Source organism: Xiphias gladius, chromosome 3 (assembly GCF_016859285.1).
Source record: "Xiphias gladius isolate SHS-SW01 ecotype Sanya breed wild chromosome 3, ASM1685928v1, whole genome shotgun sequence".
In the NCBI taxonomy this organism is placed as follows: domain Eukaryota; kingdom Metazoa; phylum Chordata; class Actinopteri; order Istiophoriformes; family Xiphiidae; genus Xiphias; species Xiphias gladius.
This window is the reverse complement of record NC_053402.1, coordinates 23,914,915-23,933,527: the sequence shown is the minus strand read 5'-3', so window position 1 is coordinate 23,933,527 and position 18,613 is coordinate 23,914,915. Positions and strand designations below refer to the sequence as shown.

Below are 18,613 nucleotides of genomic sequence, written 5' to 3'. Positions count from 1 at the left end.
CCCCCCAAAAAAAGAAAATAGCTTGTTTGTATTTAACTAAATGTAGAAGAAATAAATTTAAAAAATACGAAAAACCCCGGGCCATAGTCTGGTCTTGGGGGTTTGTCCTCTGAGAGGAACCAAGAGTTTCTTCCTCAGAGAAAACTCTCCCCTGACTCATTTCCAACGAGCCCGAGTCACAGTGAAAAGCGAGGACTTGTCCTCTGTTGACGGGTCTCGTCACAGCTGCGTGTCCGGGATCCCCGCCGCGGCCGCTCCGGGACGTCGCCGGCCCGACTGGGCGTACCTGGGCGGTCGGCTGGCACCACCTGGTCTCCGCCGGCGGCTGGCGGCCGTAACGGCGAGCCGATTAACCGTGGCCCCGGCCATCACCGGAGCAACTTGACTCTTCTATGCGCCGGGGCTTTCAGGTCGCTGGCGTGGAGCGCGAGGCGGCAGGAAGCGGAAGTGCTCCGAGTAAAGCGCCGGGACCCGGGGTCAAGGCGGGACCCGGGGTCAAGGCGAGAACCGGGGTCAAACATGTCACACGACGTGCGCACGTGTCACGTCACAAGGCGTGCTGGTAGCGGGTTCGCTCGTTTTGACGACTTCCGCGGCACGGAGGGGCGGGTTGGAAGGAAACCCGCAGCCACGCAATTGAAGTTGTTCGCTGGTGCGACCAACGGTCACCCGTCGTGGTAAACGCGCTCCCGCCGGTGTCGGAATAACTGTAGGGGCACGGCGGCGATACACAAAACATGCACTCGCGATGTGATTTGAAAACAACAACCACAACAACAACAACAACAACAACAACAACAACGAAAAACCCCGATTCCGTTTGTTTATTGTCTTCGCAATAAAAGCTTTATTGTATCGACCACTGCAACACATGCGCGACAGTGAAAGTTGTATTTTGAAAGCGACTAACGGAAGTGTGAGGTTTACGTTAGAGCGAGCTTGACGCGTGTTCATAGCGGAGCAGGTCAGCTGGTTGGTTAGTTTACTGGCTCAGTTAGCCGATCGTTGGAGCCTCGTTAGCCCGTGGGAAGGTGGTCCCCCCCCCCCCCCCCAAGCTGCCCTCCGGCTGTCTGACACCGAAGCAGCTCATGTTAGCTACGCGGCGAGGCTCTGCGTTTGTTCAGCCAGCTAGCGAGGATCTGATCCGGCCGACGGCTCGGAGCAACCCTGCTAGCCTAGCGGCTAAATTAGCGAGATACACCTGTGGGAAGTAAGGTAAGCATTCTTTATTTTTGTTTTCAATAATGACACCTGTGTAGCTAGCCGCAGTATAATCTAAACAGTTTCCCACATTCACCAGTATTTTGTTGATAAAACCTCAGAATAATTGGTTATCCATCGGTGATGGCTCTACCAACACAGCCTGTTTTGGTAATATTTAAACTGTATACGTTTAAAATGCAAAGCCAGTATAAGTTTCAGTAACCTGGCTGTTTTATTTGTTTATTTAATGTTTTATTCTCCTACAGGTTAAGCCCAGTGTCATCGACCATGGCAGGTGGAATTACAGAGACCGGGGAACCCTACTCCGCATTTGTGAGTGTCGTCCACAATCCCGTGTTTAACTCCTGATCTGATTTTGACCATCCAAGGTCGGACACACACCTTGCTGACGTAAAGGGGGGAGCTCTGTAAAAAAATGTGGGTTGTCAATAAACTTTTTTTTGCATCTAGGAGCTCGGAGCCGCGGTCGACGCGTTTCTGAATGCAAAAGTCCACCGGACTGGGGCCAAAGAAATTGTGATCAATGCAGCGCTTTATGAAAGGGAGTGAAGAAGTTGATGCGTTCTCGGCTGGGGACTCGCGGGTTCTTTGACTTTTACCTAGTGGGTTGAACAGAACCTGGAATCTGTTTACCTGGAGCAGATTAAATTGACTCATTATGTATAAATACATTATGTATAAATACTCCAAACCTAGGACAGAGAAAGGACATTTTTCTTTAGGTCATCAAATAAGTAAAGGTCTCTAAGTAGTAATGGCGCACAGGAAGGTGCTGTGAAACATATAAAGGGAAACCAAACTGCTTACACATCCTCTTTTTTTTTTTTTTTTACACACCAGGCCTCTTTATGGTCTGGACTCAGTTTCGACAACTCACTTCAGTCTCTGACTTTGGCTACATCGGCCTGACTTTGCCACAACGATTAAGCACCGCTGGTTAAATCTTAAGATTTTGGACTTTTAAAAAAAAAAAAAAAACTGCTAGAGAAATTTCAGTCAGCGCAGCAGCAAAACTAAAAGCGAAATGCGGTAGAAACACGAAATCCTGCCACAGCTGAAGCTCAGCAGTGTCACGTTAGACCCGTGCACGTCTTGACCTTCCACCCTGCTCATTTCCTCCACAGGTGGGGCTGGTGTATATGTTCAATCTGATCGTGGGAACCGGAGCTCTGACGATGCCCAAAGCCTTCGCTACGGCCGGTTGGGTGGTCAGCTTAGCACTCATCTCATTCCTGGGATTCATGAGGTGAGCCCTGTTCGACCCCAGACTTGATGTGGCGGTAACGCAGAGGTGTCCGCCCGCCTCTTTTTCATCTCTGACATCTTCTGGTTTATATTCAGAGTCAGTATCAAAACAACAAAGCAAAAGTTTGAACATGATACTTGTTCCCTGCTCCTAAGATAAAGATGGTTACTTATCAGGCTTTTAATGGCAGTGTTTCCAGCTTTTCGTATTTAAGATCAGTCTTGTGTGTGTTTTCCCGTGAAAAAGTGTGTAGATGTGACAGTTGATTTTTTTTAAAGTTATGATTACAGCATGATTTGGTCCATATAATTGAATGAATTTGAAAACAGAATCAAATATCAAATATGAATATAATATCAAATCAAAACAGGAATTCATTACTCCCACACGTTGCTAATGCAAAAAGTTTTCTGAGGTGAGGGATTCATCACACGCTTAGAAATTTGTGACAGAGGTTTTTTCGCTGTAGGTCAAGTATTAATTGTGTTCAAGTAAAATTGAAGGTTAAAGCCCAATACAGTAAATGTGTCACCTTAAATAGAGTAATAATATTTTAAAAGATAATATTTACTAAAAAAAAATGGGGTAAATGTCAGAACAGAAAACAAAATTATGATAAAAAACTTTCTGATGGTTCATAATGAATCGTTTTGTGATTAACATTCAGTGCATAAGTTTGCATTTTAATTTTTTAGACACAAAACATCTTTAAATGTGACAATTTCTTGCCAGTTTGGCATAAACTGAACATTCATTCTTCTGTTTTTGGTATTTAAAACGGTCATAATCAGTATTTTTAAAATAATATATCAAGTGACAATGTGAAACAGTGTGATCATGTGAAAGCAGTTGTTTGTAGTGATGAAGCTACAGAGAATTATCACATGCATCTGCAGCTCCCCCTCGGCTTTGCAGAGCTTTACAGTGAGTTTCAGCTCATTGTTTATCTGTTTGCCGCTCTGGTTCACTCTCACCGCTCTCACAGCGTCGTCTTCGGCCGCAGCAGGCAGGTGTTTTCAGAGAAACAGCTGTAATAAGCCACTGTCCGCTGCCTGCTCAGCAGCAAACGGCCGACGGACCCAGTCAGAGTCCAGCTGGCGAACACAGCGGAGCATTTAGCGGCTAAAGAGCCAGATGTTTCTGGTGTTGGTAGCCGTCGTTCAAAACTTGTGTCCACTACCTGCAGGTGGCCAACAAATCAGTTATTGAAGGTTTAAAGAAAGAGGTTTCCCTCTTTTGATATTTACATAAACTTGTTTTCATTTAAGGCAGCAGAGTTGCAATCAGCGTTTTACAGGAAAGCTTTGATGGATCCACGCGTTGTTGAAAATAAATGTAACAACCAAGTTTCTAACGTATTGTTGCAATGGTCAAGGCCATTAACCTGTCTTGTCTTCCCTTCTTTTGCCCCTCACCAGCTACATGACCACCACTTTCGTGATTGAGGCGATGGCGGCGGCCAATGCTCAGCTGCGCTGGAAGAGGAGAGAGCAGGAGGAGGTGAGATAATAAACTCTGAGACGGCGCAGCCTAGCCCGTCCTCTGAATGTAAATATCTCTTTAATAGGATGGTGGCTGGACGGACGTTCCTCTATTTGCTGTAAGGATGTGTCAGACTAACCAAATATTAAAGAAGTAAATGTTCCTCTGTGTCAGGGGGAGTTTGTCTAATAAGACATTAAGCCAAACACTATTTACACCCTGCGGGCGAAAAAGTGGAACTAATGTTAGTATAAACGCAGTGCGGGGACATTTCCAGTTCTTAGCTCTGGTTAATGTGCTTACACGTCTTGTTCTGACAGGTTTCACCACGTTTAGGCAGCTAATAACAAAATGAACTTCGCTTCATCTTTTTTTTTTTTTCATTTTACAGAGATAAACCTAGGAAATAATCTGTGTCAAAACAAACATAAATCCAGAGTGTTTTCACTCGGGGGGCGTAATGGCGATTTTCTGTGTAGTTTTCTAGCTGTGCGTAGACTCCAAAGCTGCGCCGTAACCCTTAGCATACAGCTAAAAATCCTGGTTTATTGATTACAACAAACAGATGGCTGATGTGTAAAAGTGCAAGAGAGATTCATAAGAACTATCCTTTCTTCCTCTGGGGCAAACTGGATCTGGTCGGACTAGTGTAAATCTTGCAGATGTAGCGCGCGGTGGGCAGCAGCGCGCCCACTGAGGGATGGTGGTGTTTCCCGCTGCAGTTCTGCTGTGGCAACATTTTACCGGCGCGGATTTGCACCGGTCACCGTCAGCGAACGTTCTGTCCTGTTGAGTTAAGTTCAAGCTGGATTTATGCCCGATGCCCGATGGCTCAGTGGCAGTTTCTGCAGTCGATATCGACGGCGTAAGTTTTGATCTTGTAGTTCAGCGTGGTTTTCAACCGTCGTCACCACCACTCTAACACTAGAGGGGTTGTATTGCACGTGATGGCTTCAGCTTCCCAGTTGGGAGCATTTGCTGGTGTGATTTATAAACTGAACATCTGTTGGTTGGACAGAACAAACAGATTGAAGGTGCATCTCGGGCTTTGGGAGATTTTAACTATTGAGAAATGTAATATGCAACATTAATGCGTAGTTAAAATAGGCGCTAGTTGCGGTAACGGCACACAGACATACGTCAAAGCAAACCCATACTTTAAAACACGGTAAAGACACAAGGACACTGCGTCCTCCACTGATTCATTTCCATTGTAGTCAATTTGTTTCATCCCAAACAAGAACTCAGGAGCCAACTGTTCAAAAACCTTCATTACAACTGAAGTGAGGGTCGTTTAAACATGTCACATGAGACGTTACAGACACCTCGCTGTTCCTTTAAACATGTGAAGCATTTAAAAGCTTACGCTGTCCAATTATATCTGCAGCACCAAAGCTGAGTGACTGATCCTCCGTTTTCGACCTGGAGTTTATCACCACATCTCTTCTCTCACATTCCAGCTTCTGTTGAGAGAAACGATAACCTTTCATTCTTATCCCAGTAAAAATTACTAGACTATAGAATATTTCATTTTAAATCCAGGACGCAAATTCCCCTTTCAATAGGAAGCTGTATTTTTCATTCAGAGCGGTGGTGTTGTTTTATTGCCCAATCCTAGCACAAGTGAAATGTGCCTCTTGCCAGCCCTCTATTACAAACTCAATTTGGATGAAGCTGTCAGTGGAGGACTGTACTCGATTACCAAGGGAAAGAACCCGGTCCTCAATCACTTTTACTTTGACTTAGAAAAAGACTTTGTGCTTTCTAACTGACTCAGCCTTTGCTTTTTGCTTTCTCCTGTGGCGCAGGAGTCATCCTGCTTAATGCCTGTGGGTGTCCTGTTGAGGAGTTATGAGCCTGAGGACAATGGCCTCAAACGCTCGGCTTTGATTCATGGCTCCTGTCCTCCTCCTCAGCATTTTCCTCCCACGTAATGGAAAACAAGAGAGGGAGAAAAGTGGAAATGTTGAATGCTGAATGCTTTTTATTTCTCTCAGCTTGGGTGAAACCTATTAACGAAAATGCTTTTCTGTTTTTTCTTTGTTTTTTCCTTTTATGTGCTTTCAAGGAAAGCCCCATATAATTTCATTAGGTCATAACTACAGACCCCGAGTCTGAGAATGGTCCTTCTGTCAGCGGAAGTAACTTTAAGCCAGTTCATAAGGAAAACAAGGCAGATTTGCAGGCAAAGGTGACGTGGAGCTTTGATTTCTGGCCATGCGATGTGGCCACAGACGTGATAGCTGAGCTCCGTACAGAAGCCCCCAACTGTGACTGACTGTTCCTGACCTAAAATACCACAGAGTTGGTTGTGTTTTAATCTACAACTGAATGATGTTGTGATTGGCTAGTTAAGGCTTAGCACGGGCTGCTGAGATCGCCCTCTGCTGGAGTTTTAGGTGAAGTGCCGCTGGATTGTATCAGTGTCCATTCCTCCCAAAGTTCCAACATGGACTGTATTCTGACAAATTCTCTCCCCAAATGTTTAAAAATCCAAAAATGATGGGAGTGTTCCATTTTGAGGGTCTCTAATCTTATATTCGTTTTCTCGGAAATTTCCTGGAAAAAAACTGTGTCATTTGGTCCTAAATACAGTGATACTAGAGGCAGCATTTTACACAGTTGTTAGAGTTTATTTTCAGGAAAGAAGTAGATCGATCTGCAAAATAATTTCCTTAATTTATAAAATGTAGTTGCAGAAGACGGAGATAAACAAGCAAGTATTCAGATTTTAGAATCTGTAGCCAGAATATTTTTGCATTTTCTTTCTTAAAAAAATGACTCAAAAATGGTTTGCCGATTAAATTTTCTGTCCAGTGAACTAGTTAATCAACTAATCACTGCAGCTCTAATCTCTATGATACTTTATGTGGAATTGTATTCTTGCCTAGGAAAATTTCACATTTTGCACGTGAAGCAACTCTGTAGATCAGTGAATTTTGACACCTCAAAACTCAAATTTTCCCACTTTTCTATGATCTTTCCTTTTTTTTTTCCTCATAAAATGCTGGCCTGTATACATACTGTGTATTAAACCTCTTCAGCCTAAACGTAATTGTTAAAAGAAAAGTCAAACAAGGGAAAATCACTTCGAATGAACTGCTCACAACTCAGAGACATGCACCTTGTCGGAGGGTTCGCAAGTAGGCGTTGCTTCGTTGGGGTCACAAGCAAAAAGGTTGGGAACCAGGGCTCTAGGTTACACTAGCCATTCATTGGAATTACACCAGTTGAACGCTGTCTCCATTTTCCCTGTAATTAGCACCAAATTACATCCCAGAATTCCTCTTCCAGGAGCCTTTTGATGGATTCGGTTAAATTTCCCGTCTGGGAAATTCAAGGAAACTTTGAGACCCATAAAAGTAACTATTGCCAGATCAGCCATTATAGCATGACAATGCCACCATAACTGAACAACAGCATCCCTTTAATTCATAGAGCTTTACTATTAAATATGAAATAAATCTTAAAACTGTTTAATCACATGGCCTAAGAGTTAATTCGTTTCTTTTATCCAGTTAATCACAATGTGTCCTACATTCTAATTCTTTTTGAAGTGAAAATAATGAAAGAAAACTGCCGTCACTTTCTTTTCTAATTCGCCTTCTGGAAGTAGGAATTAAACCATCGCAGCCACGGCGAGGAGCCAGATTTTTGTCTGCAGCCTGGTGTTTGACTGTATTTCTATTTTGAGGGCGTTAGTTTGCCTCTGTCCACCACTGCCTTGAGGCACAACCGCTCATCTGACTCTCCTCCGTAGCCGCACGTGTAAATCGGGCGCCGTGTCGGGCGGCTCCTGTCTGCTGCTGCCTGCTTGTCGGATGTCACAGAGCCATTAGCTCCCATCACCCCTCATCTTCGTTTCCTCCCTGTGTCCCAGCCAACATGTCACTTATTGATTCGGCCGGTGACACTCACCAAGCTGACTATCCTTGACAGCGTATTGATATTAATCTGGAGAGAATTTGTGAAACGATAAAAAGCAATGTGTGGGCGTGTGATTGGGGAGAGCTGCGAGGTCCTCCGCTCTCCAAAGTGCTTCCCAGCTGTTGCTAGTAATTTCCAGATGTTGCCCTCCCCTGTTTCACGTACAGAGCAAATAAACACTGTGTTAATAGCTTGTAAACTGACTGTTGTTTATGCTGAGAAATTAGGAAAACAGGCAGCCAAAACAGAGCTTCACACGCTCATGTCATCCTCCTCAGATCGACGACAGCGACTCCACCTCCGAGTATTCGGATGACGATGTCATGTGCCGAGGCCGATTACAGCCGGAGACCAAGCCCATCTTGTCTGTTCGTGAGTATCATGTGTGCAACAGGTGTTTACAGTTCATCAATTAGTGCAAGTGCTGGCAACAAACACCAGGTTAATCCTTTGGAACCGGAGGGGATGCGGTTACATGCTGTCAAATTAACAAGTCCTCCAAACTGAACAACAAAACCACCTCCCAGAGGTGACTCATGTAACTGAACTCTGATCCATCACTACTATGGTTAAGATGTGGTTAGGTTTAGGTGTATCTATCATGACAAGATGGTGAGAGAATTATTTTTAGTAACAGCAGAGACGATGGATAAAACTGCAGTTTTAGTTCACGTCTGTACAGGTTTTTCAATAAAAATGTATTTTTAAATAATCAAAATGTCTCAGTGGTCATCATATGGTAAAATATATAGAACTAGAACTAACCAATATTTCAATCATCATTTAATCTGCATATTATTTTTTCTTGATTCATCATTCAATCGTTGGGTCTATAAAACATTAGAAAACAATGAAAACTGAAATCTGATATGAAATCTGATGTGAAATCATCACACATCTCGCTTTGTCCGACCAACAGTCCACAATGCAAAGATATTCAATTTCATGTCCGCTAAGACCAGTTCAAGCAGTGTTTCACACACTTGAGGTCCTGGAGCCATCGAATGTTCACCGCTTTTGCTTGGAAAGTGACGTAAGTGATTAATCAACTAACAAAATAGCTGGGAATTCATCTTCTGTCAGTTGACTAATCAATAAAAAACAACAACAATTAGTCTAAAAAATAATTGCAGGCACCGTTTTTGCTGGTAATGACTAACACTGAAACAGTTGAACACTTCAGGAAATGAGATCATCAAGGGTTTTGAGTCGTTTGTCCTCAGTTCCTGCTGCTTTTCTCAGTTTGGCATCATCATAAATTGAATGTCTTTGGCTTTCGGACTCTGTTGAACAAATGAGCTGTTAGAAGCTGTCGCCTTGGATTTTTTTTTTTAAAACTCTGCTTAATGGGGAGAAAAAAAAATGAGTTATAGCCTTTAATGTCACATTTGCGCAGCTTTTTCACTAAAAACGCTTTTAGTGTTTTTTTTTTTTAAATGAGCAAGATGTCTTGCTGGTCACCAAAGTGTTTTTAATTACTGTTTAAATATCTTCAGTATTGAGATCACACTGTACCCTGACTGAAATGACATATTTTAATTTTGGCACATAAAATGTGAGCAGTGCTTTTGTGTTATTTCAGTTTAACTGTTGAATCTCAGCAGTAAACTCAAAGCAGCTTGTGAACCAGTCTTGAACCCCTTTTTATATATGTTTTTTTTCAACGATCGGACTTTTTATTTGACATTTAACTACCTCCACTGTGAATGGTATTTACCGCAGATGATGTTTCAATGTCTTCACAGAGAGATCAGGAGGTCACGTCGATCATTTCGACATTGTGGAGCGGGTCGAGATGGGTCAAATGGCCTCCATGTTCTTCAACAAAGGTAACGTCCTTCTGGCCTCGAGCTTCTACTGTCACTGCCCGTTATTCAGTGAACTGCAGACGCCACTGTCATCTAACCTCATCTTTGTGGAGGAGTGGCGTGGGATAATTCAGGAAAGATTTTTTTTTTTTTTTTTTTACACCTTTTATGTCCACCCCTCACATTCACAGAGGAAGGCTGCTGGCTGTTTAATTGGATGTAATTGTATACGGGTTAACTGCCTTTGGTTGTAATTAGCTGTTTGAGACCCCATCGAGGCTGTTAATCTCCCCACTGTGTGTGTGTGTGTGTGTGTGTGTGTGTGTGGGAGGGGGCACAACCTGTACTTCATTTGGGAGCTAATGAGCCCTCTGCTAACTTGCGGTGGCATGTTGAAAGCAAAATCACCTTGAACCGGAGACAGAGCAAATCTAGTGGATTTAGATTCCTCACTCACATCAGCACATCGTCCCGGCTACGTCCGCGTGCGGCTCCTCATCCTCCTCCTCATGCCCCCCCTCCCGTGGACAGCTTGTGTTACACCGACGGGCTCCTCTCAACCGGTCTGCAGCGTCCCTGTTGTCGCAGGAACAAAGGAACAAGGAAAGGCCAGAGCTCTGACAACATCGTCTGAGCCGACACATTCTGTCCTTCGGCATCTCAACGCTAGGTGGAGCACTCGGCACATAAGCGCACACAGTATGAGGCAAGTCCCCTCAGCTCACGCTCACACCCACACGTGCGAAGGCGCCGGTGTATGCCGTCATGCAGCTCATGCTGTTAAGGCTGCGGTGTGCTCCCATCCATTCAGCCTATTGTCACTGACTCCACTTTCCTGCCTGAAGAATTTGCTGATGACCTTTCCCACCACGAAACAGACCGTGTGCAGGTGAGGAACGTGGAGGTATCGATTGCTAATAAGGAAATGAGTTTTTCTCCTCCGTCCTCGCTCTCCCCATGGTATAGGAAAGCGGCCCAGTGACTCTAATCAGAAATGAATTAGATAGGCACGGGTCCCAGCACATGCTGAAGGAGGAAAGGGGCATGCAGCTCTTTTGTTTATCCCGACAACAGCGACCTGCTCACTTCCTGCGGGCTGTCCAGAATTTTCATCCCTATATGTGAGCTCCCTTTTTTTGCACATACTGTTTACAGATAATGAAATGTGACCGGAGAGACCAGGTGTAATTTGACATTTTTCAGTACTAGTGTTGATATGATACCAGTGAGTTTCAACCCGGTGCCAGCAGGATACATTTTTCAAAGCCTCGCTGAAAAATGTTTTCTTTACAAAACCATTTTTGAGAAAAACAGAAGACGCCAAAGTTCAAATTTTCTATTTATTTCTATTTTCTAATCTAAAAATGGTAAAATCTCAATTTTTAATTGGGAACTGTTTGATCAAAGAATAAGTAAAACAATTAAAACCAACCAGACGTTCATTGCAGTTTACGGTATGTTACGGTTTCTGATACTCAGTGGTGCAAACACATTTCAGTTGGCACCAAAAGAGTGTTTAAGCTTGAGTTTCAGCCCTAGTTACAAGGACAACGGTCCAAACACTGAGGTGAACAGATGCAGTGAAGGCATTTTTCAATGCAATCTTCGTTCATTTTATGTTCCCAAATATTTTCGGCATCCAAATGAGTCTTGTTTTCTTGGGGGGGGTAGCATCTCACTGCTTAATTCGTTGTTGGAACTAATTGGGGTCTTAATTTGTGTTTAGTAAAGTTGTAGACTGTAGACCTAATCGGCTGGCCACGTAACCCTGGCAGACCTGCTTGGACTAATAATAATTTATGTAAAAACACCCTGAGGACAGGTACAAATGTCAGAACCCTGCTGGTAACTGGTTGCTCAAATGGAGGTGCAGTATAATACGTCTGAGCTCTGCACAGCTCTAGGATTTCCGTCAGTCAATCTGTCCATTAAGTTCTTTGTTCTGCCAAAACTTCGATGGGCCCAGCTCCTCGAGTGGTAATTGTTTGCAGGTTTTCTTGGTCTTCTCTGTAAGTAAACAACATATCTTTGGGCTTTTAGATTGGTTGATTGTTGACAATGCACGCTACGTTAACACGTCAGCCTGGGCTCTGGAAACTTGTGATTGGTATTTTTCACTAATTTCTGACATTTTACCGAGCAGGCAATTACTGGATTAATGGAGGAAATAATCAGCAGATCAATTGATATTAAAAATAACATTTAGTTGCAGTCCTAGTTATAGATTCTTTATTCTGGCACTGCCTGCTGGTTATTGTGCGTTCAGGTTTTATAGTTTTGCCCTTCAAATAATCTGCTAGACCTAAGGTCAAACACAGTCGGGCCATTAGGAGCTATATGTTCACATCTGAAGTGTTTACAAAATGCAGTGAGAATGTAAATCTCCGTCCTCTTCATAACGGGAATGGCTGTGCAGTTTGTTGGACGTGACAATTTAATCCAAGCCATCTCCAGGAAACAACCCTAAATTGCAGGGGATTACGGGTGTGACGAGACAGATGTTGTCATTTGATAACCAGTAGTTCTTCTTTCTTGGAAAGCGTAGCAAAACAAAATCGGCGGAGGGCAAACAGCAGTCCGGACCAGCTTTCGCATTCAGCTCTTTCTTCATGCATTGAAGGAACCAAAAGAACAAGACAGTGCAAACAGGTCCATTATACTCTGCTAAATTCACAGGACATTAAAACAGTTTTAACACCACCTCCTCACTCTTCACAGATAATAAACTGTAGGCGTGATTGCACACCGTCTTTCTGCCCTGCACCTTTGCAGACAATTAAAAGCATCTCTCCTGCTTAGAGGGCATTTGACTTCCTCCTGGGCTGAAATTGATGTGGCAGCGGCAGCAGCGGTAAAGCAGGCTTGGAATAAGGCCATGGCTATCGTATCAGCCTGACCTGCAGCCACTGACTGGAATGTTGATGGGGGGCTGGTTTATTTTGCACCACTGTGGAAAGGTGTTACTATAACCTTCACACTGATGATTTGAAAGTTGATTAGAAGACGACTTTGGCGAAAGTCACGCAGAGAGAGACTAACAGAGCGCTGTCCTTGCATCAGCATCTTGTCTCAGCTTTCCTACCTCTGTAATGTGATGTGGTGGTTAACATGGCTGCTGTGCAAACAGCAGGATTGTTTCTTCAACGTGAGCCGTCCTTCCCCTGACATATGGAGAACCATGGCAGCGAATACTAATTTACTCCGCTGTACCCCGGGCCCGTGTCTTTAATGACAACTAAACATGGGCACACCAATTTTTAATACTTCAGTGACTTTTACTTAAATGTCATATTTGTGCATTGAGAGCACTGGCAGAGTGAAACCTGGAGTGCCTGCGCCAACTGGGAAGATGAATGGACATGTTTGCTTCAGCTTGTAGCCCACTCATTTTCCATATGTCGCCCGCTAACATTAGCTAACTGTGATCAACCCAACTGATCGATATTACAAGTTTAGTCCCCGGAAGGAAGTTTGCTCCATTACAGCTTGATTTATTTCTCGAAATGGGACCATGTGAGGGCTGCTCTGTTGTAACCTAGAATCCATTCAGTCCTTTCAGACCTCAGCTCTGCTTCCTGATGGATCGAAGTATACGGTGCTTGCAGTTGTAAAGTAGAAAGCACTGGTCGTAGCGGCAGCTCACATTTCCGATGACACATGCTTCAGAAGGAAGCTCATCTCTGGCTTAAAGCCTAAAGCCAACCGATCCCTCTGAGCCTGAATAAGCAATACAAAACGCAGGTGGCCCAAAGTTTTCGACTTCGTCTCTGATAGTGTTACTGCTCCGTTGTATCTCCCTTTTACTACTGCCGGCTTCGGTCTGTCAGTCTGACACGTTGACAAAGCAGCTGTTAACTGGTGATTTTAGCTTATATATGCGCCACTATCAGCACAAGTGTCACTTGATAAGGAATTGCAATAAAGAAATGCCAAAGAGATGTTAGAAGTAATTCAACATGACATAGTTTATAGTGTGTTATCCAAGCGTCACGCTCAGTGAATCTCGGTTACAGCTATTTTACTAAACAGTTTTCTTCAGAAAATTGTCAGAGAGTCAGACCTGAGTTCCCGTCATCTTTTTTTCAATCGTTCAGATAGGTCTAAGTCCTGTTGGGAAAACAACGGAGCCAATCAGAGCTTTGAAGGCGGCAATCAAGAGTGGGGACATCGCCTTTCTGTGCCAGGGCCAGACGAAAGGAAGAATAGCAATAAGGTGGTTTTAAATCTCTCAAATATTAGTTTTAGCCTTTAAAAAAATCTAGCAGTGGTCAGGCCCTGACCAAGATTCAAATTCTTCTCAGGATTCTTGGGTTTATTCCCCTGCTCTTAATCATCAGAGGTGCAAAAGTGACTTTTAGTGTCAAAGAGATTCAGTCTAATGATTCCTTCATCACACAGAAGTTGGTTGTTGACAAGGTAGACCTAAATGAGCCATTTCTAACTCCGCACTGTCCTATTTACCTATTTTTAGAGACATATTGTTAATAGTGTTGTTGCCTCTGGGGCTGGCTCAATTTAGATTTGATTATGTCTATAAGCTCACTCCATCAAAATTTCACTCTGACATTCCCGCGAGGAGCAGAGTGCGAATATAAGGAGAGGGATGTTAATTTAGGTGAAATTCAAAGTTAAAATTCCCTCTGTTTCTTCTTTACCTCCGAAGCTTTAGACGTGACAACGGTTCTAATAAGTCACTGTTGACCAAACAAGACAGTTCCACTCTACAGGACAGGTTTAAAGTGCTTAAAATAACGTATATTGTTATTCCTGTAATGCAGTATCCAGAATTAAATCCCTAAGTGCGGTACTGATGAGTCTTTACAAGGTAATAAAGCTACCGTTCCCTATTGTGCATTTAACTAAATAGTGGCCTTGCAGCTTTTTTCTGTAGCTCCTCATAGACAGGTGGTCAGGTCTGCTGTCAGTCAGAAGCAAAGTGTTGATGGATAGCGCTGCATTTCACAGCTACATGAAAGCCCAGGCTCCTACATGAAGACCCATTTTACGGCATTTTTGCCTGTGGCTCTGGGTAATTGGGAAATATTAGTTACAGTGCCATGAAGGCCTGCATCCCTGTGGTCACGCAGAGCTTCCGTCGCTTACTGACAGCGGCAGCAGAGTATAGCACGTTCTGTTTGTTCTGTCAGCCCCCGAGACACGAAAATGCCTCGACCCATGTTGTGCCGCGGGAGAATGGAGAAGGATTTGGGGTCCTTAGCTGATGATGTGAGAAATAAGGCGGAGAAAGATCTAATTCTCATCATCTCAACCTTGAAACATATGCCCTTGTGTTTGGAACGATACGATAGGATAGGATAGGATAGGATATGATATATCATATCATTGTGCTTGAGTCTTGAGTATCATTCAGTATCAGAAAGTCACTCTCAAAAAGCATCAATGTAGTAATGGGGCCAGACATAAAATTACCAGATCAAAGCTAAATATTTCGGACAGTCGCATAACATTAGCACATGAACATGCTCTATAAAGTTATTATTAGTAGATCAATGGAAAATTAATCGGCAACAATTTTGATTGTTTATCAATCATTAAGGCATTTCTCAGCCTAAAATATTTTCCTGTTCCAGCTCCTTGAATTTAAGGTTTTGCTGCTTTTTTTCCCCTGATTTCTGTCATTGTACATTGAAAAACAAGCAACCTGAAAATGTCACATTAGGCCCTGGGGAAGTGTGTTGGGCAGTTTTTTTTTGTTTGTTTGTTTGTTTTTTAAACTATTTATTTTCTGACATTTTAAAGAGAAAATTGATTGCAGTTTTAGCTGAAATAAAGTATCAGCTAATTTAGACTTGCGGTACTCTGTTGGGCCTCCAGTATCTAATGCCGGATTCCAACTGTGTCGTGAATATATTAATGGCTTTTTTCTTTTTTCTTTTTTACTACTAGATGAATAGTTGTTTGTCAGGCGGCCAGTTCGGTATGTTTTCTACTGTTTGCTAGGAGCCCCCAGCGCTTAATTCATAAAAGAATCTGTGTAGCCTTTAAAGCTGTAAATCTGTCACTTTTTATTTCTTTTTAATGGACTCTAGGGTCTAATTTCCTTGGCAGTAATGAATTAGCTGGAGGGTCCAGTTGGACAGTTGAACCCCCTTCTGAGAATTCAAGAGCATGATGGATGCATGGTGCACTGTGATGATCCCTCTGCTGGTGAAAGCGTTCGATCTTGGCTTGGCAAAGGCAGCTGGGCAGGGTCTGCCAGCCGGTCGTGTGGATTTTTTTTTTTTTTTTTGAGGGGGGGGGGGTTGATGGTTAAGAGCTTGTCACTGTGGAGAGCAAAGGCTGACGAGAATTTCCTTCATGGAGTGATTAGTTTTTTAATAAATGCTATTAATTTTTTTTTCATTGGACCAATAAGATGTGCCTCTGCTAGACAGGCTGCTCTCCCAGATAAAGGATGGGGGGATGTAATGAGTGGAGGTGTGGATGAGAGTGCATTTTAATAGAGATGCCACCGCAGTGGTAAAGTTTGACACACACGGTCCATCAACCATATTTATTGATGAAGTGTCTGGACGGCTGACAAAGATGAAAAATATGTTTGCTTGTCACCTCTTGACCTCATGTTACGTCTTGAATCTTGATTTTATTCACCAAGACAAACTTGGCACGTATCCCTGAGTCATTCATATCTTGATCTCTCTTGTTTTTGTCTTTCAGTCGGTGTCAATATGTTCTACATCTGCATCATTGTCTATCTGTACGGGGACATGGCCATTTACGCAGCCGCCGTGCCTATATCACTGATGGAAGTTGCCTGGTAAGACCAATATACTTACTTTATTACATCAGTTTCTCAGTTTTATTGTGAAATGAAATTATATAGAGATGGATTTTATAGATTCTCTCCTCGAAGAACATTTGGAACAATTGCTACTCTCCATTTGGCCAAGAGGAAGCACATCTTTCTTCATCTCACTGGCTCCTTTGCTCCAACACCGTGGTCCTGTTCTCACCTTATGAACTCAAGATTGAGACAATAAAGCTTTTCTGACAGAAGCCTTTAGGCCCGCTGACCTCTTACTGGTGCTCCTGGCGTCTGAGTCATGTTGACTTGCTTCCAGACAGGTTTTTATTACAAGTCTGTTGGCCAGACTGGCCGGGAATAAGGTAGTTCATATAGTTACAGACTCTGCCCTCCAGAGCCTGGACATCACAGAAATAGCCATTCCCCCTCTAGTGTTGTTTAAGTGAGATGCTTTCAGGGGGGGGCAGTTAAAGTTTCGGACATGGATGTTTTTTTTTCTTCAGGCAGTTCCAAAAACTTTCCCTTTTAGAGAAAGTATTATATTTTCTATGACCTTTTGATTAAACTGATATTTCGTCACTATTTCATCTCTATTACTCCCGCGGACATTAGTGTTTAGAGTCAACTGGAGTATGACCAGACTCAGCCGGGTGAACCTGAGAACGCCGTTCGTTTGTGTGAACCACGGGTGTCCGCAACATTGCCTTCGGGTCATTTTTTTTTAAGGATCTTTATCACACTGAACTGCCTGATCAATGGGAAAACTTCTTCATCTCTTATTGGCTGACCTCTCTTCGTAGGTCCACGTCACTAAGGTGTCATCTTCGCCCAGCCAGACCCTAACCAGACAGTTGGTCATGTTTTTGTCCACCCAGCCTGAGGCTAAATCACGATTGAAATAAAAACGGACTGGCACAAAGCTAAATGATTTGACTGTTATTGCTGCTTTCATTTGACGCTCCACAAGTATTTGAAAAAAACCTTTTCATTCCTCTTTGAGCTTCTTTCATTTCCTGCTTCACTGAATTAATTCATCATAATAAAATCGCGGTGTTGATTTTAAGGAAAAGTCACAGTATAAACTCCTGGCATAAAGTCCTCTTCTTCTAATTGTTGTTGTCACAATGGCACCCTACCTCATCCTGTCCCGAGGCCCAGCACACTGATGCTGTCTTATCGTATTAAATTCTCCTCCACTGTAGTCCAAACCCCGCTAACCTCCCAGCAAGAATAAATGTGAGATGTAACTGAAACTTCAGAAGCAGTTTTCTTTGCCCTAAGGTAGAAATTGCAGACTTCTTAGTGGCATGGGCAGAACCAGATGATATTACTACAGCTTCCCCTCTCACGCAGCAGTGATAGGGTTTGTGTCTTCACAACCTCTGCTGCGCACATCAGCTTTTCCTTTAGCTGATTTATCTGATTGTGTCTTCGCTAACGCGTCAACTCGAGACAGTTTCGCGACAGGCCCTGGTGCCCGTTCAGACCACAGATCTCAAAGAGCGACAGGGATGACCCGGTGTGTGCGTCAGTTTCAGATAGCAACATGGTGTTAGACATGAAGCTAAGTGTGTCTGTGTTTATGTTCCTGTGCAGCGGAAACCACTCCTGCAGTGCTGGAAGTGTGAAGTACAACGACACAGACCAGTGCTGGGGCTCTGTCACAAGGAACGATGCGTACAGGGTGTTTCTGGTAAGCTGGTGTTTCTGGTTTCCTCATCCCAGCAGCATTCCCCTCTCTTTACCCCCCTAGCAGTCTGCCAGAACCCCCACCTGTAGCTTGCCTCCCCTTTTCCAGTCCCAACAACTCTTTCTCTCTGCCAAGTTATGGCAAGAATTTAATCTGACACGTGACCTTCAGATAAGACAATTACATTTTTCCAAAAACAAGGTTAAAAACGTTGAACAATGTAAGTAAAGCTTGTTTTCACGGCGGATTTCTCCTCTTTGGGAGGTATTCTAAAGTGATGTTGCTGCTGGACGGTGTGTAAGAGTCCCCGTTTGACCCAAACGGCACAGCTACGCGCATGTTTTTTGAAAAAGTCGTAATGGGCCAAGCCTCGCCTGCATCTCAGTCATATTCAGCTCTGACAGCTTCTTGTGTCCTCTGAGTCCCTTCGTCGCACAAACTTCCTCTGACACCCTATCTCTGCGGCCCAC

The 18,613-nt window shown here is 43.5% G+C and overlaps 1 protein-coding gene across 1 annotated transcript in view; it reads left to right on the top strand.

Moving 5' to 3' along the window:
- Positions 1–597: 597 nt before the first annotated feature.
- The window catches only part of tmem104 (transmembrane protein 104), a 56,211-nt gene continuing 38,195 nt past the window's right edge, over positions 598–18,613 (top strand). Inside the window, exons 1-8 of the mRNA XM_040118674.1 lie at positions 598–1,215; positions 1,470–1,536; positions 2,349–2,470; positions 3,889–3,970; positions 8,158–8,251; positions 9,625–9,708; positions 16,366–16,465; positions 18,050–18,146. Coding sequence (XP_039974608.1) covers positions 1,492–1,536; positions 2,349–2,470; positions 3,889–3,970; positions 8,158–8,251; positions 9,625–9,708; positions 16,366–16,465; positions 18,050–18,146 — 624 coding nt within the window. The 5' untranslated portion in view covers positions 598–1,215; positions 1,470–1,491. The remainder of the gene's footprint in view (positions 1,216–1,469; positions 1,537–2,348; positions 2,471–3,888; positions 3,971–8,157; positions 8,252–9,624; positions 9,709–16,365; positions 16,466–18,049; positions 18,147–18,613) is intronic.